The following is a 27,656-nucleotide window of genomic DNA, read 5'->3' on the forward strand; positions in this document are numbered from 1 at the left end:
CAGCGATCTCTGCAGTCTTTCCCAACCATTCTGCCCAACCATCTGTGCAGAGCCATCTCATGCAGCTGTGCAGGTTATTAACTGTACAGGGGCACCCAGATCAGGGGAGGAATGGCAGCTAAGATACAGCTCATGCTGCTGTCGCCAATCTGTGCACCTTGGCATGAGACTGCACCTGGCCAGAAGAAAAGGTGCCTTTTTCCTAGTTGGAAAAAAGGTGCTGTGTGGAACCATGGCAGCTCTGCAAACAACCCCTCTCCCAGACCTCAGCCCATTGGCCGATATACGTGCCCACTGCAGGAGGCAATCTGGAATAGTGGCCCAGAGGTGAAAGGCGCTGGCTTTGTGGTCTGGGACATCAGGTTTGTGGTATTCTAGTCTCCCTCTTGGGGCTTGAGAGCACCTAGGTAGAGTTTGTGGCCATCTTGGTATGCCTGAGAAGTTAGCTGAGCCTGGCTCTCAGAGGAGCAATGCTGGGGCCTGTGCAGGGCTGGAGTTCAGTGCCTGGAGCACAAAGGAGGCTGGCCTGGGAGCTGGAATCTCTGGGTTCTAACTGTGGCCCCACCAGTGACACTTGGTAAATTGTCTCCCCCTTGCTGTAGCTTGGATTTCCCCTGTGCCAATGGATAGTTCCCTGCTGTCCCCTCTCCCCAGAGGGGTTAGTGCCCTGTTAAAGGGGTAGGGGGAAACCAGTGAGTTAAACTCAGTGAGAGTTGAGACATTCCTAGAGGAAACAGGAAGAATGGGGTTGTTTACCTGGGATGCCAGTCCCGGCCCAGTCTGTGGGAGGAGGAGACTGCTTTGTTGCTGTGGAAAGGGGAGGAGATTTGGCTGCAGACCTGGGTGAAAGGGGAGGGACAAAGGAACAGACAAATAAAATCCAGGCTATTTGAAAGACATGTGCTACAACTTTGGCACCACGATCACTGTCCCCACCCCCTGCCACCTGATCAGGTCCCTCCACCCACCTCAAGTCCCATGGAGAGGCCCTCCTGGCACTGCCAGGCATTGCCACATACAGGTGGAGGCAAATCAGATACAGGGATAAACAGACATGTAAACAGCAGTCCCCAAACCAGTCCTTCCACCTGCCTGCCTGTCTGGAGAGGCGCAGAGGCTAAGGAGGGTCAAGAGGATCTACTCTGGGATCTGATTACCAGAGCCGAAGAAACCCGGGAAGGGAAGGGATGCAGGGTGGCTGCGGAGAACTCAAGCTAGGGCTGAGGATTTTGGCTTTCCCTGCAGGAGAAGTAGCTGGTTATGGCTACAGAGGCCCAACCAAATCTGCGAGGATGCCAGACCAAGCAGATGCGACCATACAGCTCTAAAGGGCAGTGGGCCTTAGCCAGAGGCATCTGGCTGACCAGGACATTTTATACTTGGGAGAGAGGGCTGAGAGAGGAGAGAAAGTCCAGGGCCAAGCGTCTGGAAACTCCCTTGAGCATTATGTATTACAACTGCTTCTCCATTCTCCCCATGAAAACTGTACATGAGGGACTCCGCCTGGTTGGTGGCTCACTCTCCCAGCAGGAGTGGGACAATCAAACCACCAAAGCAGACAATGGGGTTGGTCACCCCAAACGCTTGTCACTCAACAGCACCTTGGGGTCTCTGTTTTCCCGAGGCTGTTCTGGATCACAATGTACATACAGCATCTGCTGATGTTGACCTTTATGCTCTTCAGTCTAAAAAAGTCAGGGCTTCATTGTTCATTATTAAAATACATAACCAAGAAAGCTCTTACAAGGAATCCTGAACTGGGAGTTGAGAGGCTTGGGTACTAATGGCAATTCTGACATGGCAGTTGAAATGGATACCGCCTTTTCACATGCATTATTTCAAGTGACTCTCAATAATCTCATGAGGCAGAGCCTTGCTATTATCCCATTTTTTCAGAAGAGGAAATGGAAGCTCAGAGAGGTTAGGTAACTTTCCCCAAAACACACAGTTAGCAAGTGACTTTTTAAAGAAACCAATAAATTTTTCTGACTCCAAATTTGGAAGTGTCTTTCCATCACTGCAACATACACTGACCTAGGTGGTTATGAGCCTGGGGCATTTTCATATCACTCTCCAGTCTTCTGAAAACAAATTAAACTGTTACCTTCCCTTTTCCATTCCAGGAGTATGATGTTTATTTTTTAACCAAAATAAACACTTAGAAATTCAAATAGGGTCTCATTCATCACCGTAATATTCTGAGGTGCCTTGGAAACTAAGGACAGTGACTGTCATTTGTGCAGGTGCTAAGGGCGGAAGGCAGAGTTGCATTTTGTTTGGATTCTGGATTTACAAAGACTCTCCTTGGGATTTGTACAACAGGAGAGAGTTTATACTTCCTCCATCACTTTTTTTTTTTTTTTTTCAGAGACAGAGTCTTGCTCTGTCACCCAGGCTGGAGGACAGTGGTGCAATCTTGGCTCACTGCAACCTCTGCCTCCCAGGTTCAGGGGATTTTCTTGCCTCAACCTCCTGAGTAGCTGGGATTACAGGCATGCACCACCACACCCGGCTAATTTTTGTATTTTTAGTGGAGACAGAGTTTTACCATGTTGGCCAGGCTGGTCTCAAATTTCTGGCCTCAAGTGATCCGCCCACCTTGGCCTCCCAAAGTGCTGGGATTACAGGCGTGAGCCACCGAGCCTGTCCAACCCTCCATCACTTTTGACCCTAGTTGGTGGAGATGCGAGTGGGACAGTGTGATGGCCAAAAGTATGGGTCTCAGCTAAACGGTTCTGGAACTTCCCAGTAGGTCACCAGAGGCATAATAGAACTACCTACTGTACAAAGTTATTTTGAGGAATGTCAGAAAAATTACTCAGAAGAGCTCCTGGCACATCGTGCTCAAGAAATGTTAGCTATTTATTAATAGTTCAATCTATTTGCTCAGGGAGAAGTTCTCTGCGAGTAACTTCCCTGCCAAAGAAAACCTGAACACCCTTTCTACAACCTGTGGGTGGCACTGCTGCTCTCTCCAAATAGAATCACAGCCAGGCTTCCAGGCAGCAAGTCTGAATCTGTGTCCAGGAGAGATTTCCAAGGAATTGGGACTTGTCTGTACTGCATTTCCCAGGGCGCTTCCCCGCCTTGTACAGCATAGCTCTGCTCCACGCCTGCACCTTCCGTCTCCACTTACCACGAAATTGAGGAGGTGGGCCAGACCACCCAACAGGAGGCTGGGAAGGGGAAGCAGAGAAGGAGACTAAGCCTGGAGGAGCATTGCCAGGGTCCCTTCCTCAGACCCTGAGGTGGATAAGTAGGTCTTAATAGCAGATGGGTGACTGACTGACGCATGCTCTCCAGTTAGGCCCCCTCGACCAGCAAAAAGCAGCAGCAGCAGCAGCAGCAGCCCTTGACTGGACTTGGTCTATGTGGAAACCCCCAGGGTTCTTACCTTGCTGCCCAGGCTGGGTCTGAGATAGCAGGAACTGGGATACAGACTGTAAGTGGCCGGGAACCAGCACAAGCTGCTGGAGCGGATGGAGGGAAGCCATGTCCTACACACGGAGAGATACACATACACCACAGCATTTACAAGCTGGGGACATCAGCCCCATCTGCCTGCCACACATCTGTCCCAGGGGTCTCCAGACTCGGAGACTTTGCAGGCTGACCTTGCTTTATGCCACTGTGTATCCCCAGTGTCTAGCGAATAGTAGCTACTCCATTAACACTGGTATTGTTACAGCTTCTGCCCTCAGCCTAGGAGTCCTTACTACATATTGTTACTTAACCCTTGCCTCCTGAGTTAATTTTTGTATGTGTCAGTCCTGTCTCTCAACTAGACTGTAAAATGCCCTGAAGGCAAAGCCTGGGTATGACCCATCTCTCGAAGTTTATCCTAGAGATAACATGCAATCCCCAACTGTCCAATTCTTTTTTAATCTCATGCCACTCGATTATGCTAAAAGCCATGCCTCGGCTGTTTCCTGGGCCAGAATCTTTCCTGGAGGGTGTCGGGGTAGGAGTTGGGGGGTGGAGCAAGCTATTCATTCTTTTTTTTTTTTTTGAGACGGAGTCTCGCTCTGTCACCCAGGCTGGAGTGCAGTGGCGCGATCTCGGCTCACTGCAAGCTCCGCCTCTCGGGTTCACGCCATTCTCCTGCCTCAGCCTCTCCGAGTAGCTGGGACTACAGGCGCCCGCCACCACGCCCGGCTAATTTTTTTTTGTATTTTTAGTAGAGACGGGGTTTCACTGTGGTCTCGATCTCCTGACCTCGTGATCTGCCCGCCTCGGCCTCCCAAAGTGCTGGGATTACAAGCGTGAGCCACCGCGCCCGGCCCTATTCATTTTTAATAAAACCAATTTAGTTAAACAAAAAGTCCAGCGTTTCTCCTACCAGCCCAGGACATAGGACTAATAATTCCGATGCTTGGGGGATTGGGAGTCCTCTGCAACGGAGACCCCAGAGCTCTGTGCTCCATGGGGTTGAGCTTAGGTTTGTGCACATAGAGAAGACCTAAGAAGCCTTGCTGAATGGAAGGTGAAGGGACAGATGCATATTCTTATGTGTTTCCAGAAAGGGGTGGCTCTTTCTCCCCCAGGTGATCCCTGCTGAGAAGAGGTCTCATCACATAAGCGCCCTCCCAGACCTTGACTGTTACTATCTCAGACGCCTCTTTCTTCCCCCACCAACACTCCATTCTAGTTTGGCTCTAACATAAAACCTTAGGGGAGGCAGAGTGGGCCCACTGGGGACAGAAACGTTCTCTAACTGCAGCAGCAGCTGTCAACTTAGGATTCCCCTGGATGTGGCTGGCAGACACCAGGCAGCACAGCTGTTAGGTCCTTGGCTTTGGCAAGCCTGGCTCCTTTTTGTCCCTGAGAAGCAGAGTTCTCCTTCTTCACATCCCTAGCCAGGCTTCACCTATAAGAGGACTGTTTTAGAACCCCACTCACAGCCTCCAAATCTCTTTCCCACATTGCCTGCAGGGGGTTCTTTAGACTGATATGGATTCACAGAGTACCAAGCACGGAAGTTGAGCATTTCACAGAGAGATTGAGTTAAACACACTGGCCCACTGTGAATATCAGGGTTACCTGACATGGGCTGGCATTTACCCCAGACATTTGGTTTCCGGACATCATGGCAGGTCCTTGACTCAGGTGGCATGGCCGATGGGAGAGGGTCTGCTGCAGGGAGTCACTGAGATCTTCGGTTTTAATCTGCAAGTGGAAGCAAGAGGAGAGTGTCAGTGCTGGATCCCATCAGGCAGTCAGAGATGGAAACGGCAGGAAGATTCAGGCAGGAAAGGAGTGACCAGCCTAGAGAGGAGAGAGCTAGCCCAGCGCCTACAGGGCTGCGGCTTACTTTTCCTGCCTGTGTGTGCCCTTCCAGCCAGGACAGCTGGGCAGAGGCCTCTGTGAGTGGCCCTGAAATGACAAAAACAATGATAGTGTAGTGCCTTTCAAAAATAGGGCTCGATGTAGGAATTTGAGACCAGCCTGGGCAGCATAGCAAGACTTCATCTCTAAACTAAAAAAAAAAAAAAAAAAAAAAAAATTAGCCAGGCATGGTGTTACATGCCTATAGTCTCAGCTACTTGGGAGGCTGAGATGGGAGGATCATTCGAGCCCAGGAGTTTGAGGCTACAGTGAGCTATGATCACGCCACTGCACTCTAGCCTAGGTGACATAGTGAGACCCTGTCTCTTAAAAAAAAAAATGGATTAAATTCTTAGAAATTCTGAGATGATATTCTTTTTTTTCTTAGGAGGAAGAATGTTAAAATTTATTTAGGACAGGATAGTGATCTTAAATGGCATTCTTAAAACTCTTTACCTCACAGAGTAAAAAACTGGCAACCCTTTACTGATCTCCCCCAAATTCCGTGTTTTATTTTCCTCAATGGAATCTCATCTATGAAACCCCAAAATCTGGGCACCACTGATCTGGAGGAGTCTCCCTCCCCAACCCATTTGTCTCCACACCTCTCCATCCTCTGTGTCTGCCTCTGCAGCTGGCCCCCTTCACCTGTGCGGCTTTAGTGACAGTCTTTGCCTGTCTCCCTACAGGTGAAGGCATGTCTCCCTCACAGCCAATGCTTTAGTTACAGCCTGAGGGGCCTGTGGTGGTTTCCAACCTCTCTCCAGTCTCCACCACCCTGCAATGACAGCACTAACCACCCACGCATGGGCTTCCCAGGTGTCCCAGGGCAGGGCAGGAAGCGTTGCTTATGCTCACCCCTTCTCCCATCCCAGGAAAATTACCCTCTTGCAGCTTTTCAGGAAGTCCCTTGGGAGGGTGTCCATGAGACTTTAAATTCATATAATGTGATGGGGACACGAGCTCTAGACCATACCTTACAAGAGATATTGGGGAGACCCTCCTATGCAGACATCTGGTTGTTCCCTATCCAGATAGAAACTCTTAGCCATAGAGATGCTGGCTTAAACCATTTTCTTGGTCTACACTGCGAATATCACTGACATCCTGGAATACCTTCTGTTTGTGTTAGTTTAACCTAAGTTAAAAGTTCAGACTAACAGCTAAACTTGTGCTTAGTCCTTATGGAAAAAAATGGTGCTTTGGATCACTAAAGAAAGAATTCCTTATAAACAGCTCTATTATAAAGACACATGCACAGATTATGTTCATCGCAATACTATTCACAATAGCAAAGACATGGAATCAACCTAAATGCCGGTCAATGATAGACTGGATAAAGAAAATGTGGTATGTATACACCACAGAATACTACGCAGCCATAAAAAGGAATGAGATAATGTCCTTTGCAGGAACATGGATGAAGCTGGAGGCCATTATCCTTAGCAAACTCATGCAGGAACAGAAAACCAGATACCACATATTCTCACTTGTAAGTGTGAGCTAAATCATGAGAATACACAGAGGGGAACAACACGCACTGGGGCCTATTGGAGGGTAGAAGGTGAGAGGAGGGAGAGGATCAGGAAAAATAACTAATGGGTACTCAGCTTAATATGTGGGTGATGAAATAATCTGTACAACAAACACCTATGATACAAGTTTACCTATATAACAAACCTGGACATGTACCCCTGAACTTAAAATAAAAGTTAAATAAAATGAAAAAAGAATTCTCTTTGGTTGGACAATTAGGAAGATCCTACTAACACTGGAGACTGAGGAGGGAGCTAATGTCCTAAATATGGTGCCTTTCACATAGTGAAAACCCAATGAACATGAATTGAACAAAAGACATAAGCAAAACCCATGTCTCCACAGCCTCCAATGAGGTACAGGGAAGAAAATGTTGAACAGGTGCACTGAATGCTGACCTTGTTTCTAGCCCTAACTCTGACTCTAATTTACTATGTAATCTTGAGCCTCTATGGGACTCAGTTTCCCCATCTATTTTATGATAGTCCGTGATTTTTCTCCCTATCTGTTGACAAATGGAATTACAAATTCCAATTCCCTAGTGCATTTGGTAGACCTGGCCCATCCAGCTTGCTGCTGTGTTCTTAGACAAAGCAGATCTAAATAACACCAAGAAGCCCTGGTTGCACAGAAATTGGTAAGAAGATGGCTGTTTCAGGGACAGTCTTTGGAAATCATTCCTCTCACTTAAGGAGACTATTATGGAACTCTGGAAGCAAAGAGAAGGAAGGGGGAGAGATGGGAAATAGCACTGTGGGGGCCGAGAGTCAGACGTTCAGAAAACTCAAAAAACATGGCTGCCTGGGAGTTGTCTCCAAGAGTCCCACTTCATTGCCCCATGCCCCTTCAGCTGTGCCCATCCACACTTGGCACCTCTAAGAAACTCTGGTGTCCTAGTTCTTCTCCCAAAAATGAGAGTTTCCACATCCTTAGATTCCAGGAAAACATGTGTTAGCTAGTTTTAAAAAACTAGAAATAGATGATAAACTACTTATTTCAAAATGACCACCACCACTACAACTTTAGGGTTTGCTCTGAGAGGGGATTTTACTTAAGCCAAGCCTTTGTGGTCCCCACCTCTTCCCTGCATAACCTCCTCCTGCCCCCAGGCATCCGCCATCCCAGAGGGTACTGGGGAGGCAGGATGGAGGAAGGGGGACAGAGGGAGAATGTGGAGCACTGGAGGTAAAATCATGCTGGTGGAACAGCCTCTGGCAGCTTGGCCCAGTTCCATCTCAGAGGCAAGTGGCAGGGTTCCTCTGTAGACTCATTATGCACAAGGGAGAGATAAGGAGAGGCAGCTATGACAGAGCTTGAAAACATGTGCTTTGCCTCCAACCTGGGCGCTATCTGTTAGAATCTGTGCCAGGTCTTCCTGCAACACTTAATTTCAGAAACCAGCGCCATCATAAAAGAAAACGCACCCTTTCATCTGCTTCCTGGATCAATTGCCCTTCAGACTCTTTGGGGGGCACTCCCGACCTCCCAGTTGTAAAAATGAAGTGCGTGATAGCAGAAAAGCCCTTTGGGTGTAAGTCTGGGGGCTTTCTGACAACCCTCTGCATTATTTTTCTGATTTGTTTGACCAACTTTTTACTCTTTTATAATTTTTATTTATTTATTTTTATCTTCTTTACAGTTCCTTTGGATATGGAATCTTTTATTTTTCATAATTCATTACCTTCTGGGTGTGAAGTGCTGATAGTAACCCCAAAAGAAGACAACCCTAAACAAACCAAATTGAAAGACAATAAAGGACACTGGTTTCTTGAGGACAAGTTCTCATATCTCAGCTTTGATCAGCTGTCTCTATTAGCTGAGCTCAACAGGAAGGAGGAAGGGTACATTGACAATTCCCATGGCCTCCAACAGACATCTTTGACACTCTCAGGGGTTCAGAAATGAAGAAATTAAGGAATAAAGTCTTCCTGAATTTACAAAAATCCCTTTTTACAGCTGTTAAGGGGAAAAGGTTGGAACCTTTCCAGGCAACTGGGTGTTGGTTGTGGATCTGGAAGATGAGATAGAGAGACTTATGTTGGATCCCATTGACTTCTAATGTGAGAACCGGAGGCAAATTGGATGAAAACCCCATCTCCCCCGTGCTTGTGAAAACCCAACCGAACCCACAGCCTGCCTGGAATCAAGAAGATCATCTCCAGGGTCTCTTTGGCAGTTCTTCTCACGCAAGTGGAGGGTTTCTCCAGGCTCTACTTGGGACGGACGCATCCCTGGAGACGTGGGCCGCCACAGGGTGCTCTGCCCTGCCACAGCCACTGAGCAGCCTGTCCGGCTATTGGACAAGCTTTGTTAGTTTGGGCTCTTCTCCACCCACTGTGCTGGGCAAAGGTATTATACTGAGTCTTGGGCAGTGACCAGGGAGGTAAAAAGGTATCAGGGATGATTATCTTTTCTGATCCCAGTGAACTCTCTGACATCACTTACTTCAGAAAGCAGTAGCCTCATTCTGGAAGGAGAGAGCCCCTTCCAAGGAGGTGGAAGCCCTTTCTACATCCCTCCTTGGCTTTACCCTCATAGCCAGGAGGTGTGAGGACAAGTGTTCACCCTTCCATCTCACAGAGGCTCAGAGAGCTTCACAGATGGTTATAAACTCATATAGCAATACCCCAGCAAAAGCCTGATAAGAGAGTGGTCTCCTGACCCTCCCCTGGTGCTTTATCTACCAAAAAATATTACACACATCCCAAGGGTAGGAGGGAGAACAGATCATCGGTGATGGAAAAGGTGGTGTTCTGGCCCGGATGTACAATGGGACCTCCTTACTGACCATCTGTTTTGGGTTCATGGAATGGGGCATGGTGGGGCTGGGGTACTCATCTTTAACCCCCTCCCCATGACATTTTCACAGGGCCCTCTCTGGGGGAAGACAGCTCAACACTAATGAATATATCACTGGTGATGAAAATGATCAAAGCTGTTGTCCCAGTTGCATAACTCGTTTGTGGAAAGTGTTTCATAAACATTTCACAAGAAGGAGCGTTTCAAAGCGTGAACATCTCCCAACCTGCCTTCAATTACAGGCAAGATTTTTTTTTCTTTCTCCCACCTTCTACACTTCTTCCTAGCAGTGAGGAAGAGTTTCTGTTTTGTAACTGATATATAAAGGATTGGCAAATGAAAACATTTTAAAAATATATTCTGAGTGATGGAATGGGGCAGATGGGTAACTCCTCTCAAGTGAACAGGGCTGAAAGTACCCCAAGAGATATCGGCTGCATTTTTGCTTGGGGGTTTCTCCCATCTCCATGGCTCTTAGCTGTTCCTTAGGAGTCCAAGGCTCCTGCCTCCTCAGATGCCTGTAGGAAGTGCTTGGGGAGATGACCTCATCCAGCCCCTAGAGTAGGTTTGACTCTAATCAAACCTACTATATAGCAGCCTAGGTGTGCCTTTGGCCATGCAAACTGAGATTATCACCCTGAGAGCATCAAACTTCTACACAAAGGAGGGATGGAAGAAAGGAGACATATGGCTCCTAGGAGGCTGGAACCACGTGGGGTTGCTACTGCTGAAAAGACGCTTTCTAAAAAGCCATCCTTATTTGTCCTGCTTGTGCCTACTCTGGAAATGCAACAATCTTATCAGTCACATTATTTAATGCTTTGGCTTCAGTTCTTAGGACATAGCATTGCTAGTGCTGACACATGCATGAAAAACCCCTTCATTTTAAGCCCTTAAAAGTTTTCTTCTCCCTCTGGAATATAAATCCCCCGAATTTGGTTCTAAAAATGTTGGGATGGGGCTGTGCCCTCATGGCAGACCCACCCTCATTAATGCTTCATGGTGCCCAGGACTTGAATCATTTTAACCAAAGCACTGCTGTGGGACCCTCCTGAGACACCTGCAGCATCCTCCCCAGTGGGCAGCTGCACTGATGGGAGTTCTCTTTTGCGAACCTGATCCCCTCTGGTTCTTTTGGTGGCCTACCTGGTAGAAGAGGACAGAGCTACCCTCTCTGGTTCTTTGACTAGGGAAAAGTACGACACAGAACTTTTGATTTGCCCCCACAGAAGGCTGTTCTGCCCCTAAATAAGTGAAATGGCAGAAGGAGAGGGTGTGGGAGGGGGAAGAAATGCTAAGCATCAAACTCTCAGAACTGTTTCCAAGCCCAGTGGCTGTTCTTGGGAAGTGTCTAGTGTATAAATGCAGTTCATCATCACACTGTTCTTTTTTTTTGTTTGTTTGTTTGTTTTAACATATCCCTGGGCTGCTTATCAGGGAAGGACTTTGCTGTCCCCAGTGGGGATGATAAAAAAGACATCCAGCAAATAAGCACAAGGCTCAGAATCAATCAGATCCTGACTTCGGGACCCATCCTTGCCTCCAACTAGTTGCATGACCTAATGTTACATTACTTCACTCATCTGTGTAGTCCTAGATTATTCCTCCAAAAAGAAGAGAAATAGACCAGATGAAATCTACTTAAGAAATTTAGGCCGGGTGTGGTGGCTTGCGTCTATAATCCCAGCACTTTGGGAGGCCGAGGGTGGCGGATCACGAGGTCAGGAGATCGAGACCATCCTGGCTAACACGGTGAAACCCCACCTCTACTAAAAATACAAAAAATTAGCTAGGTGTGGTGGTGGGTGCCTGTAGTCCCAGCTATTCGGGGGGCTGAGGCAGGAGAATGGTGTGAACCCGGGAGGCGGAGCTTGCAGTGAGCCAAGATTGCTCCACTGCACTCCAGCCTGGGCGACAGAGCTAGACTCCATCTCAAAAAAAAAGAAAGAAAAAAGAAAAGAAATTTATAATGTATAAAGAGAGAGTAGGAGTAGGCTTATAAGCATATAAGTATGCTTACTATGTTACAAGACCCATTTTATAGATGAAAAGACTGAGGCTTAAAGACATTAAGAAATTTGCATAAAGTCACACTGCTGGTAAATAATAAAGCTGAGATTTCAGTTTAAGTCGGTCTGACTCCGTATTTCCACACAATCCTCACTCTCTCTGTGTGATGGAATTATAGAATTACAGACTCTTCCAAGTTGTTTGGTGTAGGTTGTACTAGGTGTATGGCAGATATTCCTAAACGTGTTGATTCCCTTCCTTCCCCATCAGAACTGGAAGGAAATATAGACATCACCTGGTTCATTTTACAGTATGACTTCTGAAGCCAGAGATGGAAAATAACTTGCTCAGGGAAACACAGCTAGAGCTGCAGTCAGGTTAGTCCTAAAGACCAAGCCAGGGCTGATTAGCACGGATCTGCTAACTCCCTATCCGGTGTCCAGTTCATTCTACTGCACTGCCGCGTGTCTCTGTCATCTGTTTTTATCACTCTGAAATTGTTGCCTACTCTGGCTATTGTCATAACTCAGTTGTGCCCTAATCCTGCTGTTCCCCTACTGAGATTTAGTCGCAGTCAAAAGAAAGAACTCTGAACCCCACTCAGAGTTCTCAATGACTATGCAGGGCAAGGTTCAGAATCAGATAAACACACATCTGTTTGATATGGAAACATAATGCACTTGGCTTTGGAGCCAGCATCCTGTATTTCCTTGAGTCTCACATATACAAAGTAACTACAAGGTGTGATATTTGCTCTTACCTCCCCCATTAGGAGGAGAAGAGGTAAAGAGGGGAAAAAGGTGGCTCAGGAATGTCATGAAATCTCTGTCCCAGTGTGTATTTTACTGTGGGGTTCCAGATGAATCCAATAAAAGGAAGTGCACATGTCCTGTCCTGAATGCACACATGCGTGCATGCGCATGCACACACACACACACGTACAGCACCAACTTATGATCATGAAGCACTACACAGATTAGTTACAGGAGCAGCAGCTCAAGAAAGAGAAAAAATATTTTTAAAGCACTGTAGAGATGAGAAACACTTTCAAATATACCATCATTTATTCTTCTTGATAATTCAATGAGGGAAGTAATCTTACCAAACTGTTTTAACAGATACGGGAACCAAGGCTCAGAGAATTTAAGCAACATTCCCAACATCACACGGCTAAGAAGAGGAGAGCCCGACTCTCTACATGGTTATTTGGCCTCCAGACCCCTCCCTTCCCCCTGTACCATGCTGTGAGGCAGCTGCACAGGGCCTTCCACTCAGAATTCTGGGCTTCTGGAAGCTACTGAGAGGTGCTTGTTCACTCCAGCCTCTTCTGTGTACTATATTGCTTTTATGTATGGTGCACAGTTGGGGTAAACATTTCCAGGCTACACTTACAAGTGTAGTCTGGGACTTTACACATAGTTGTGGCCTAAATAGTTATTGAGAGTGAAGTTTTCAACAGGTCTGAATGGGAATCTCTTTGGCATTTCCTGAGTGAACCTGTGATTTGGAAGCTTGCCTCTGAAGGGCATTGGATAAATGAAGCAAATAGTTATCTCTGGTAATTTTCATGGTTTAGTCTTCCAGGAAACCTGAGGTCTTCCTTGTCTCTTGTACTCCTGTGGCACCCCAAATCAAGTGAGGCAGCCTGAGGTCTGTTTAACAGCAGCTGGAAAAGGTGGTCTTCTATGTGGCGTGAATGAAACACAGTTTCCTGCCCTATAAAGGTTCCCTTTCCAGTTCAGTTTAGTTCAACAAACATTTACCAAGCACCTATGGTATACCAAAAGGCACTAGGGACACAAAGATGAATAGGAAGCCCCCAGGTTAATTGAGAGGCTGTGCAAGTCAGAGTCATCGCCTACAGAGCAGTACTTCTAACATTCAGAAGCAGGTACGAGGTGGCAAAGAAAAGGCTGCCATTCACTTTGTCAGGGGGGAGAATAGCTAGAGAAAAGGGAATGAGATGAAGAAGGCTCTCGGAAGAAAAGTCCTTCTGAGCAACCCTGAAGGATGAATTAAAGTTTGCCAGGCAGCAGAAGCAAAGAAAGGCATCCCAGGAAGCGGAAGTGGAAGAAGCAGCTGTGTCCAAAGTCGCAGAGGGTGAAACGGCGCTTTCTCTTCCTGTTCAGGATCTACCAGCAATTCGGGACTGCTGCTGTAGGGGAGGGAGAGGACAGGTGGGTGAGCAGGCAGGGGCCCATGGCAGAAGACAAAAGAGTTCAGAAGGGACTCTGAGGGCATGGTGGAACTAAAGTAAAGGTGAGCGATTGCAGTGAGATTTTAGTTTTAGTTCAGTTATCCTAACAGCCTTGTGGAATATGGATTTGAAGAGAGCATGACTATAGCCAGGGTAGCCAGTTAAAAAGCTATTTACTGCAATTTTCTAAGTAAGAACTCAAGAAGATGAGCCTAAGGCCCAAACAGCGCAGACTGGAGAGCTTTTAGAATATAAAATGTATTTCCACCCCTAAAGGTTTCTCTTTTTTAACAAAGGGCTGTTTATTTCAGGAATTGTCTGTTGAATGCCTCCAGGACCAGAACTAGCACAGAAAAAAATCTGAAGGTCCCTAAGTCAAACTGCTAGTCATAGATGCAGCGGAGAGCATTTGGGGTTCTAGAAGTTATCCACTTTTTAAGCCATATATTTCTGCAATGTTTGATTTTTAAAAGCGAATTCTTAGTGTTAGATTAGAGAAGATTAAGATGAAAGTTAGTAAGCATTCAAAATGCCACGTATCTATATAGAATGTTACAGTTTACAAGATGACAAAGTTAGCTGTAGAGCTGCTTCTTTTGCCTGTGAAAAAGGCATCTTGAGAGGTTTAAAGGTATATTATCTAAATGAACAGACATATACACATATATGAAAATATGCATATGTATGTAATACATACATGTACGTATGTATATATTTAAAGCAACGACTTGGAATCAATCTCTTTGTCCACATTTTGTGTCACTGTCTCGCAGTAGGCAACACCTGGGGTGTGGCCCACAGACCTCATTTGTACATCTCCACGATGTTCTGCAGTTTATAAAGCACTTTCAAACACATTTCTGTTGATTTTCAGAATACTTTCATGAGATTGAAAAGGCAGGTAATGTTATTCCTGCTTGTGGAAAACGGGGTCATAAATGGTAAGAGATTTGTCCAAGGCACATGTTGGCTAGCAGGAGAGCTGTGACTTGAACTCAAGTCATCTAAAATTCAGCATACCTTTCAAATGCCTAGGATTTTCTCAGGAATCCTTCCTAAATAAGTGATTTTCAGTCACAGAAGTCTATCCCTTGAAGCTCCAAAGCCTTTTATTTCAGTTTTGGATAGATATTTATTGGTTTCTTTTTGAATAGAGATCTTGCTAAAAGGTATCATATACATCCCTATTTTGTCTTAAAGCATACCTGAAAGAAAATTTAGTCAATGACTCAGAGTCATAATTTCAAACTTGTTTTAAAAGCAACCATGCCCTCAGGGATACTGATGTGTTTGACCTTTGTTGGCTGTAGCACTCACTGTATGGCCCCAGACTGCCTTTTTGTTTGTTTGTTTTTTGTTTTTGTTTGTTTGTTTTCTTTCTTTCAATTTTTTTCAGCTCTGAGCTCTGCCTTTCCCAGTTTTTTTTTTCTTCTTCCTTTCTCACAATCAAGTTTATCTCTGCTTCTATTGGTATGCTTGCTTCTAGCAATCCCCTATTCCAGCTTGAATTTGCACTTTTATCTGCTAAGGGATAGAAAAACCAGATCATTAAGCTCAGCAGACTATCCCTAAAATAAAAGTTTAAGGCTCTGAGAAAGGGCCTGGCTTGAGGTCTCATTTGCTTCCTTCTTACTGTCAGCTGTCTAAATAGGTTGGCTACTGGCTCTCTGGATAAGTGAGGCAATGCAGCGCTGCCATGAAGCAGTGCTTTTAACTTGAGTTTTGCTTTGGCTTAATTTGTATTAACTATGTGCCTAGCCTGTTATGCCTATTAGCCGGGGACAGGGCTCTAGGCACAAGGGTTGGCTGAACCTACTCAATTGACAGTTTAAGATAAATTCTCTAAGGCTAGGGAGCAGCTACCGAATTTGTTACCAAAAGGCTGAGTGGACTTGAGCCAAGGGACTCTATCAGTGTATCTGAGTTTCCCTATGTATATAAGGGAAATAATCTCTGATACATCCCCAGGTCTCAAGGGTTAGGGCTGAATGTCTAGAAAACCTATTCCAGGGAGGGCTTTCCTTATTTCTGTCACTAAAATGATTGAAGACAGGAATTTTGCACACTTAATACCTGAGAGACCTATCTTGCTTACTATGGCCTGCCCAGCGCAGTGCATAATGTGCATCACTTAGTAAGTGCTTATTAAACGTATGTGGTGCTAATGCATAAATACGTCTGACAGTCCTCGCATCTAGGAAATTGAATCTCAGAGAAGTCAAATGATTTCCCAAAGGCCATGTAGCTAAGTGGCAGAGCTTGAATCTAGGCCTGACTAAATCCCCCAAATCAACCCTCTTTCTACCATATCATGTGACTTATAAAGTCACGCCAAACTAGGCTCGTTTCCTTTCATATCAGGTTTTTAGAATGGGGGATCAGATACTATCATTGAAATAGGTAAATATGTATTTAGGTACTGTCCTGGAGGTCAAGGTGAGGTGGTATGGGCTGAGATAGGGTTGATTAACGATGGGTCACTGTCATCTAGGATGGACATCTCCAATGGTATGCCACAGGACCCTGCTTGTGGTCCACTGTGGCTAAGAATGTTATCAGAAACGTGGATGAAGATGTAGCATGCATACTTATTACATGTCTGCATGAGGAGCAGGGCCAGCTAATACTCTGCACAGACATCAAGATTCACCAAAAAAAAAAAAAAAAAAAAAGCTCAAACATATGGCAGGAAGGGAAGCAGGTCATAAGATAAAACATAGGAACAAATATAAAAATCCTTTACTTAGAAATATGAAAATTAACTGCACAAGTTGAGACAACAATTTATATGAAAAAAGACTTGAGACGCATTAACTGACTGAAAGAGCATATAAGTTGACAGTGTGACATAATTACCTTTAAAAAACCCCATAGGATAGGCGGTACTAACAGAAGTAGAGTATCTGAATGGAGGGAGTTTCCCGTGCTGGACTGCATCATTCTATGAGGGCAGGCCCCATTACTGCCTTATTTGCAGCTGGCGCAAGTAGAAATCAGGGCAAGAGAAAGGCATAGTACCTGCTCAATAAATACATTCAAATGGGTAAATGGATGGCTAGATGAACAAATAGTTGCACCGTGCTCTGGCCTGCCTGGATCTCACCTGAGCATTGAGTGTTATGCTGTACACTTGTGGATCTCATACTTAAAGGGAGTGATTGGCAGACCAAAGCACATGCATGTAAAGGCAACAAGGCACAAACGAATTCAAGGAGTTCATCACAGCATTGTAAAATAAAGTATCGGAAGCAACCTAATATCCATCTACTGGGGAATGGAAAAGTAAGATTATGTTAAAACAATAGAACAAGCCAGGTGCAGTGGCTCACGTCTGTAATCCCAGCCCTCTGGTAGGCCGAGGCAGGCAGATCACTTGAGGTCAGGAGTTCGAGACCACCCTGGCCAACATGGCAAAACCCTATCTCTATTAAAAAAATACAAAAATGAGCTGGGCATGGTGGTGTGCGCCTGTGATCCCAGCTACTGGGGAGGCTGAGACACGAGAATTGCTTGAACCCTGGGGGCGGAGGTTGCAGTGAGCCGAGATAGCACCACTGCACTCCAGCCTGGGTGACAGAGCAAGACTCCGTCTCAGAAAAAAAACAGAAAAACCCCCAAACAATAGAACATTATGTGGTCATTAACAAAAATCATATGACTCTATATGTACTGCCATGAAACAACCTATAAATATTATTTTAAAATTTTAAAAGCCACTAAAGAATACATGCAGTATAATTTATACGTATGTGTGTAGGCCACAAAAATTTATACATTTCCATTTGTAATATATATCCAGAGAAAAAGTCTTCCAGACATATATACACTACCCTGATAAAAGGAGTTACCTCTGGGAGGAGGACTGAGCATGAACAGGGATAAAAATAATCTTCCTTTTTAATCTCTATTATGAAATTTTTTTATAACAAGAAAGTATTCATGTATTAAGTATATAACTGGTTTAAGGAAGGCATTCAGCAGCATAACATATGGAATCATTTACAGATCCCGGATATTTACACAGAAAAGGGATGATTTCAGGGTCATGACTCTTCTCAAATATTGAAGGGCTGCCATGTGATTGGGACAGCCACAGGCCCTGAAACAGAAGCGGGCAGAGTGACCAAGAGAGGTGATGGCGTCTAGCATTTCAACCCACTCAGTCCTGGAGCGGGCTGGTAGCAAGTCTGAAAACCCAGGATGAGTTTTGGCAGAAACTTGGGACCACAGGCCATCTGACAGGGGTGTCAGCAGAATTTGTGTATGAGGCATAGGTCGTACTGGAATCACTCTTTCTTAGGCTTTTGAGGCTCATGATTAGTAAACTGGTTTTTTTTAGAGTCAGATACAGTTGTTTTATTTTGCCAAATAAGAATATTAAAGTAACTAACATCATCGACTCTGACCTTCATTTCATTACATGCACTAAATATTTTAACCCCAAAAATGCAAAATCTTGAATGATAAAAATGGAATATATTTAGTTCTGTACACCTGCACTCCGTTTCTCCTTTTAAATTTCACCGCTGAGGGTAAAAGACATTATATTATGAATAAACAAACGTGTCAACACACAGGATTAAAGGGAGGGAGACAGCCTTGTGCCAGAGCAATGGGGCTCTGTGGGATGCTGCTGAGAACAGGGGACAGACGGCCTCAAGGACCCATTAGCCCTAAGAGTCTGTGAGTTTCACACTCACCCCGGGGCTAAAGGCTCAACCCAAATTTATCTCCACAGTTTATGAAAAATAACGTTACAGTGATGTCATGTGTCACTGGATGTCCCCAACCACACTGTTTCCATTCAAATGGCCAGGAGAGGGCAGCCCCAGGATGGCCACGTTACTTCCTAAGGGGCGTTTAGTAAGAGCCCTGTTCTGGCTTGGGATAGTTAGCTGACCTAACTACAAACCTCAAACTGGGTTGGTCAGAGTCCTGCACACACTCCAGGTCCCTAGAGGCTAGGCCCTAGCACCCAACAACCACAGAGCCAACACTGAGATGCCTCTGTAAACAGCTCCCGGGCCCGGCCGGCAAGTGGTAGGGTTAGGCAATATTTACCAGAGCCGATTGGATGGAGCCCACTCCACACTCTATTTGCATAAAGCCAACAAGTTCACCTTCCTGGGAAAAGGGGGCAGGTTTTGTGGATCACTGGATGCAAGAAAAGACAACAGGGAGCAAAGCAGCCGGAAGAGCAGAGGAGATGGGCATTCGCGGCCCCCAGGAAGCAGGGTGATAGGCAGGTGGAGAGGTTCAGCCCAATAATCCAACCGTGCATTTATTTACTTGCTTAATTTATGTATTTATTTTTGAGATAGAGTCTTGCTCTTGTCACCCAGGCTGGAGTGCTGTGGTGAGATCTCAGCTCACTGCAATCTCTGCCTCCCAGGTTCAAGTGGTTCTCCTGCCTCAGCCTCCCAAGTAGCTGGGATTACAGGTGTGCACTACCGTGCCCCACTAATTTTTTGTATTTTTAGTAGAGATGGGGTTTCACCACGTTGGCCAGGCTGGTCTCAAACTCCTGACCTCAAGTGATCCGCTTGCTTCCATGCATTTACTTAGAACACACTTACTGAATGCACCAGTAACTGAACAGCGCAGGCACTGTTCTACCATAAATACTATACAGACCCTTTTCCCAAATATTCCACTGACTGGTGGGCAGGGCAGACACACACACACACACACACACACACACACACACACACACACACACGAAGCCTATTAAGGCACACAGGTGGAGGTAGTGGTGGTGGGGGGGCAAGTTGGAGAATGAGGCATTTGAACTGAGTTTGGAAAGATGAACAGGAACCTGAGAGGGAGATGCGAAGTGGGGAGAAGGGAGGGGGTGGGGGCAGGCTAGGGTCAGGGCTCATGCAAACCAGAATTAAGACGCCTACTTCTCTGTTCCTCTCTGCTTTCGGTAGCCTCCATCATTCCAGGCAGGATTCTCATTGCTTCCCAGGTGGTACTTGGAAGTCCTTAGGGCCCAGGGAAGGAGGGGAACTGGAGGCCTCTTATGCACTTGGACTCCCCAGATCCTCAGAGGCCTGCCTGAGCAGGACGGGGCAGCCCACTGGATCGCTGCTGGGTTGCCACATCCTGGACAAAGTCACAAACCCCAGACGCTGCTGCTCCATACCTTGTTTTATGCCAGAAAAGCACCTGTCCCTCTCAGGCCACGTGGGCAAGGGCAGCCTCTACACAGTCTGGGGAGTGCCCCAAATAGCCAGAAAGCTGCCCTCTTCCTATGCTGATAGGCCAACCTTAAGGGAGGCACCAAATCCTTGGAAAGGAAGTTGGTTCTGGTTCATGTCAGACACCTAGGGAGGGACTCCTGGTCTTCAGGCAGCTTCACTGCTTCCCCCTCCCAGACAGAGTGGTTAGCCTTCTCTGGCTTGGCAGCTCTCGCCTTAGAGTCCAAGTTCAGCTTGATCACTCTTCTCAGCCACACTTGCAAAAGTCCCGGCCCAGAGCCAGGAGCACAGCTCTCCACCATTGGCCTCCGCAGGAACCCACGTTTGCTGCCAGTGACTGGGTATCCAAATCTTTCTAGACTCAGTTTGCCAGCTACATAAGTGGCCTGCAAAACCCACTTCCAAGCCCTCAGATGAAACCATCCACAGTGGTGGCCTAGGTTAAGTTTTAAAAAATTTCTTGTTAGGATCACACACTGTGAGATGTCATCAAGGGGGAAAATATAAACATAAAAATCTTAACGTATAACTTGCTTTAAGCAAAGCCTATAGATGATGTTTGGCTCTAACTGACGATAAAAATTCATTCTTTGTTCTCTGAAAAGATTCAGTATAATACTTCTCTCTTTTTTGTTTGTTTCTTTTTTGAGACCGAGTCTCTGTCACCCAGGCTGGAGTGCAGCGGTGCTATCTTGGCTCATTGCAACCTCTGCCTCTCAGGTTCAAGTGATTCTCATGCCTCAGCCTCCAGAATAGCTGGGATTACAGGTGCCCACCACCATGCCTGGCTAATTTTTATATTTTTAGTAGAGACGGGGTTTCGCCATGTTGGCCAGCCTGGTCTTGAACTCCTAGCCTCAAGTGATTCGCCAGCCTCAGCCTCCCAAAGTGCTGGGATTACAGGCATGAGCCACTGCACCCAGGCTAATATTTCTTTAAATGCAGGTTCTCTGGTGAAGGAAAATAATATTTCATTGATGGAACTTTGATTTGTATACAACATTTCAAAAACCACCCTGTTAGGTATAGTGAGGCATGCCTGTGTTGGCCTGGCCCAGACTGAGTCTTGCATGGCTTTCTTATGACTGCTTTAGTAATGGCTGAGTCAAGCACAAGGGCACAGGTAAGAACACTCAGAAGAAGGCCAGCAGTTGGGGGAATCTGAGCAGCACTGTCATCTGGAAACGGAGGAACCAGGGGTCTTCAGAGCCTTCCAAGGGCAAAGCTAAGAAGAAGGGGTGAACTGGAGCCACATGGATATGAAATGGGGCAACTGGAACCAATATTGCTGCTAAATTGTTGCAATAGGAACAACAACAACTCACATTTATTGAGTGTCTACCGTGTCCAAGACACTTTACACTCAAGATCTCATTGAATCCTCCTCCTAACAGCATTATAAAGTTGATCCTATTTTTCCTCCCATTGAACAAAGAGGAAACTGAGGCTTGGAGAGCGTAAGTCACACAGGTTACACAGATTCTGTTGGTGGAGCCAAGATTCAAAGCCAGGTCTGTGCAATGCCAGAGCTCAATCTGCAACCACACTGTCTGCTACAGGACTGGAACCAGAGACACCCCACAGCAGTCCGTGCTGATGAAGTATACGGGAGGAAATACGAGTAGATGCCAGCGCAGGGGAGGGGCTGCCAAGAAAGAAAAGCACAGCAGGATGTGAACTAAGTATCTTCAGCAGTTGGGAGCCAAGAGGGCTTTGGTGGAAAAGGGAGGGAAGTCTCAACACTTGATCTGAACACAAGCAGCAGAGGTCCAGGAGGGTATGGGGACCATGAAGGCAGCGGTGATCAGTGGGACAAGACGGATTTGGAGATAACAGACCTGTAGTGAGCACAGCCCCTGGGATCCAGCAGTCACAGAGCAAAGGGAATGGAGTAAGTCCCAGCTCTGCTACTGAGTTGCAGGCCACTCAACCGTTGGAGCCTCAGTTATCTTCTTTGTTAAATGAGAGTACTAACACCCCCTTCACACAGTTCTTGTGAGTGGAAAAAAACCTATTGGCTCAGAGAAGCCCTCTGGAAGTTGTCAAGCAGAGAGGGACATAAAACTCGATGTGACCTGGTATCAGGTAGGAAGTGTACAGGGACACAGAAACAGCACCTGAGCCCCAGGGTGGCCTCCAAAGCCACTTAAGGGCCAGACTAGGGGGAAGGAAGCTTTAAGTTGGAAAAAGTTTATTTTTAGCCAAGGCAGTGATTCTGGGAGAAGACGACTCTCTGGTTGGTTACAAGAGCTAAAGGCACAGCCCTCTTTGACTTGGGGGCAAAGAGAAAGCCAGGGCCCGCCCTCTCCCTGCAGGCACACACAGGCAAACACTGCCTCCTCCCTGGACCCTTCTCACGCACAGGCCCAGGGAGGCGGCTTCTCGAAGGGCCAGGGGAACCCTCTTTGGGTGGGAACCCTTCTCCACCCCACCCTTTACCTGGCAACCCTCCCCGAGCCTGCAGATACTATCTCTACATCTCAGCTGGCAAGCCTCAGCCAGAAGAGGTCTGCGGGTGTTGGTATGACTGACAAGTCTTTGGAAACATGGAAAAGTACTGGACACATGTCAAGTGAGGGGCTCTGGGTAACATTAGGTCATGTCTCATTTGCAGGAGTGCACACACACACACACACACTCTCTCTCTCTCTTTCTCTCTCTCTCTCTGTCTGTCCTCTTTCTCTCAAAAGCAGCCCGGTATGGTAGAAAGTCAGACAGGCCTGTTTTACATCTGAGCTCCACCTCGGGCAAGTTACTTAACCTCTCTGAGCTACAGTTTCCCCAGCTATATAATGCGAAGAGTAATGCTTACCTCACCAGGCTGTTGTAAGGATTAATTAGGTAATCTCAATTAAGATATCACCAATGTAAACTGCCTGGCACAGCACATCAACTTTGGTTTGAATTCTGGCTCTAAGCGGGTTGCTTGACCTCTCCTTGCCTCAGTTTCTTCATCTTTAAAATGGAAATATAAAATCTACTGCTCTGGGTGGCTGTAGGTTTAAATGAGATACTGCTTGCAAAGCACTCAGCCCAGTGCCTGTTATAAACTAAAGGTTCAATAAATAGCATTAACTTTCCCTGTTATTGTTTGGGGCTAAATCCAGCTTCCCTTTCAAAAGCCCTGCTCCAAAGAGACGCCTGCTTGAAAAAGGGAACGCCTGGCCCTGCTTTTAGTCTCACCAGTGTCTGCATCCACCAAAGGCAACTCACTGAAATCTCCAGAGAGAAGCCACTTTTTGGCTCCTGCACAGTCAGGTGACGGACCCCGACCTTCTTCTCCCTCCTTCATTCTCACTGTTCGCCACCCAACACCTGAGCCAAGAGGAACACATTCGGTCTCCACTACCCATCCAGAATGCACGCAGAGCTCATGCCAGTGCTGGAGCCGGAACCAGCTAGGCCCAAACCCCATGCTGCAGAGGGGCTTTCTGGTGGTGTTTGGGGCTGTCTGGCAGACCAGCAAGTCCTAGGCACAGGCTTCTGGAGAACCCAGACAGCTGTTCCTGTTCCTCTGTGCTGTTCATTATGGGGCTCGCCACAGGGCTTGGTCCACCCAGTACTGGGGCTGCTGCCCAGGCTACAAACAGGAAACAGTTGACACCTGAGCCTCAGGCCAAAGCACCAAGCATGGCTGGCAAAAGAGGACAAATTCCCACCTCTCCAAAAACAAACACGTTTACCAACTGCTTCCCTGCCCACGCTTGCAGAGGGTGGTGGGGCTGAGATTGGGAGATGATGGATTCCAGAAAAAAATTACCTTTCTAATAGCCTCTGCAGCCCTCCAACCTGGTGCAAGCCCCTAAGTAACCACACAGGGAGAAGGGTGGTAGAGAAAATGATGGGTTCTCATTCATCAGAAAATAATAAGAGCTAATGTTTATTGGTGCATTATTGTATACCAGACATTATTCTAAGTACTTTATAGATCTTAACTCTATTAATTCTTACGCCATCCCTAGGAAATAGATACTCTTACTGTTCTCATCTTCGCATGAGGAATCAGAGGCGCAGAGGAGTTGACCAATACAGACAACGTGACCCAACCACCACATCACACGGCCTCCTCCCGAGACAAGCAGGCAGTGGTGTGGGGAGAACCACAGAGTCGGGAGTCTGGCAGGCCTGTCTTTAAATACAGACTTCTCTGTGAACAGTGTTATGATGGGAAAATTCCCTAACCTCTCAGTGCCTCAGTTTTCCCATCTATGGAATAGGAATGATAACAACTACTTCACAGGGTTGCTCTAAATATTAAACAAAAGAAAGTATATAAACCCTTTTATACTCAATGCCTGGCACACGTCAGAGTTCAAGAAATACTATGATTATTATAGTATCTTGACGACAACGGGGACATCACTTTGGAGAGGGGAGTTATTTAATCTTTTTTTTATATACTTTAAGTTCTGGGATACATGTGCAGAATGTGCAGGTTTGTTACATAGGTATACACGTGCCATGGTGGTTTGCTGCACCCATCAACCTGTCATTTTATCAGGTATTTCTTCTAATGCTATCCCTCTCCTTGCCCTCCACCCCTCGACAGGCCCTCGTGTCCATGGAGAGTTATTTCATCTTGCCAATTATCTCCTGCCTAAACATTCTGCTCCATACCCACCTAATCACTCAGTCAGCCCAGCTCATTCCCCGTGGGGGTGGCGCTGGTTTACACACTCCTTGCTCTGACATTTTTAGGAATTTTTTAGACCCATCTCCCTCACTGGATAGACAGCAAGTAAGTTCTCTGAGAGCAGAGGCTGTATGCATTCTTTCTGGGGGCGCTTTTTCCTGGTGCTGTATTTCTATGTGGAAGGTCTCCAGCCAGTCACATCTGGCTCTGTCTCCTGGTAAGAGAAGTGACTTATCCCCTTGGTGGGTCAAGGTCACTCGTTCTCACTGGGGATCATAGCTACCCTGGGAGATGTTTTCTGAAATCTGTGGCATGGTTTCTCTGGCTGTCTTAACAATTAGGAGGTGTGGCTTGCATTTATTGGGCTGAGGGCAGGTATTCTAGACATCTTGCACTGTAGAAGACAGTATCAAATAAACACTTCTTTGCCTCCCATACAACTTTTTATATGACTTTCAAGTGCCCCACCGGACATCTGTGTCGGTGAACAGCCTGCCTATAATCATAAAAGCCCAAAACCCAATTCTATTTTTTATGCAAACACAAAGTATCTTTTGCACACTCTTAATACGCATTTTGCCCAGGGATGCCATTTTCTGTGTTAATCGAGGAAATATTAGATTTGGCTGGAGCTTTACAAAGAGTTGTTTAACATTTTGAAAGATCATGGCTTTTGAGCAGCCAGGATAGCATACCAATATCAGCCTATACTTGTGTCTGTCACATTCATAGAGGCATGAGCTTCCTACTGTCTCATTAAACCTTTTAGGGGAATGTGTCTAAGGATATATTTGCTGAAATACACATTGTTTTATTATTAATTACTTTGCTTTTTCTTTTTTATTCAAATTAGACAATATTACTGATTTTTATTTTTATATCTATTTTTTCTTTTTTTGTGACAGAGTCTCACTGTTGCCCATGCTGGAGTGCAGTGGTGTGATCTCAGCTCACTGCAACCTCTGCCTCCCGGATTCAAGTGATTCTTGTGCCTCAGCCTCCTGAGTAGCTGGGTCTACAGGCATGAGCCACTGCGCCTGGCTAACTTTTTTTTGTGCATTTTTAGTAGAGATGGGGTTTTACTACGTTGGCCAGGCTGGTCTGGAACTCTTGACCTCAGGTGACCCACCTGCCTCAGCCTCCCAAAGTGCTGGGATTACAGGTGTGAGGCACCGCACCTGGCCTATGTTTTCTATAAATTTCACTCTAAGATATTAAAGGGGTTTTACAGGAGCCTCATTACAAGAGACACTGGATCTGATAAAACTGAGAACATCAGGGTTAGAAGGAGGTTGAGGGTGTGGCTTGGCCCCATATGGGCCTTCTGTTCAGATCCGCCTGTTGACTAGAAGGGTGCTTTTAAAAATTTGTTTATTTTTTATTTTTTGAGACAGAGTCTGGCTCTATCGCCCAGGCTGGAGTGCAGTGGCATGATCTCGGCTCACTGTAACCTCTGCCTCCTGGGTTCAAGTGATTTTCCTGCCTCAGCCTCCCAAGTAGCTGGGATTACAGGCATGCACCACCATGTCCAGCTAAATTTTTTTGGATTTTTAGTAGCTAATTTTTTTGTATTTTGTATTTTTAGTTGGTATTTTTAGTATTTTTTTGTAATTTTGTATTTTTAGTATTTTTATTTTTGTATTTTGTATTTTTTGTATTTTAGTATTTTTTTAGTAAAAAATGCATATTTTTGTATTTTTGTATTTTGTATTTTTTGTAGAGGTGGGGTTTCCCCATGTTGGCCAGGCTGGTCTTGAACTCCTGACCTCAGGTGATCCACCCACCTCGGCCTCCCAAAGTGCTAGGATTTCAGGTGTGAGCCACTGCACCCGGCCGGGAGGGTGCTTTTAGTCTGTTTTCTGCCGGCTCTATCTGTGCCTAGTGGATGTGTTTAATTCTGCAGTGAGGTCTTAGAAAGCCTGTTGTGGCCAGGCATCAAAACCCTATCTCCAACATAGCTCTATCTGTCAGGCTCCTGCATTTAAATTTCCGCTTCGACATTTTGGAGGGGAGAGAGAGGTTATCATAGACTGACCCTAAAAACCCAGCTGTACTGCTTAGGGTTGAGCAAAATGTGGTTTGTTGGCTCCTCATCCTCTTCTCTTTCTTAGCCTGCCCCGCCCTGCCCTGCCCCACCACCCCCAAATCCTGCGTCCACCAGGAAGTACAGGACTGGAAGCTGGATCCTGGAGCGGAAGCAAGGAATCCTCGGGGGAACAAGAGTCTTTCAGACCTCAGTTCTCATCCTCCCAAAGAGGTCTCGGAGCCTCCCTCCATTGGACCCACTACCCTGAGGCTCTATTCTCCTGGCATGGCTTTCTTAGGCCCTCTGAACCAGCCCCACTGACCTCCCTCTCTGTGGCAGACCCTACATCTTCCCCACTGGGCTGGGAGCTCCTGTGGGCAGGGACCGTGATGCACTCTTCTGTGTCTTCCCAATAGTCAACTAAGTGCAGGTTTGTGGAACTAAACAATCCAACATGGCCTATTCATTCCCTCCCTTGCTCTCTCAGGCTCAGTGGCTTTGGTGCCTACTGTTCTGAGGCTGCTCCTGGCAGGGGGGGCACTTACTCTACCATCACCGTAGACCCTCCATTGCCAGCTCCAGGGCCTGGCACTGCTGTCCCTGCGTCTCCCTCACTGGCCTCCCTGAAGAAACCTCTCCATCATTCTGGGTCCTTGGAGACCTTTCTGTACCTGAATCTTGTTGATTTTAAAAAAGACGCCCCAATGAGCCAATTAATTACAAGTCAGTTTGTACTCGGAGCAGCTAGAGAACCGTGGTAGTTGGTTGGTCACATTCAACAAAACAATGATGGAAAATCCCAGTTGGTTTAAAACTAAATGCTACACTAGGGCACACCAGGGCAACTCCTCAGGACGAGCTGGCGCAGGTGTCCAGAAAAAGGCATAGGAGAGCCATTGGTGCAGGTGAGCTTAGAATGCTGCCAAGTGT

At 46.3% G+C, this 27,656-nt stretch overlaps 1 protein-coding gene across 4 annotated transcripts in view; it reads right to left on the reverse strand.

Moving 5' to 3' along the window:
* POU2F3 (POU class 2 homeobox 3) overlaps positions 1 to 27,656 on the reverse strand; it is an 81,992-nt gene that overhangs the window by 16,738 nt on the left and 37,598 nt on the right. For 2 of the 4 annotated variants that reach the window (XM_003253284.3, XM_012495998.2), the window contains 3 exons: positions 5,041 to 5,166; positions 3,395 to 3,497; positions 757 to 839 (listed from right to left, as the gene is read on the reverse strand). In XM_003253284.3, coding sequence (XP_003253332.1) covers positions 757 to 839; positions 3,395 to 3,497; positions 5,041 to 5,166 — 312 coding nt within the window. Of the gene's footprint in view, positions 1 to 756; positions 840 to 2,034; positions 2,082 to 3,394; positions 3,498 to 5,040; positions 5,167 to 27,656 lie in introns of all 4 variants that reach the window. The other 2 variants (XM_012495997.2, XM_012495996.2) reach the window with 2 other exon arrangements.

This window comes from Nomascus leucogenys, chromosome 15 (genome assembly GCF_006542625.1).
Source record: "Nomascus leucogenys isolate Asia chromosome 15, Asia_NLE_v1, whole genome shotgun sequence".
NCBI lineage: Eukaryota > Metazoa > Chordata > Mammalia > Primates > Hylobatidae > Nomascus > Nomascus leucogenys.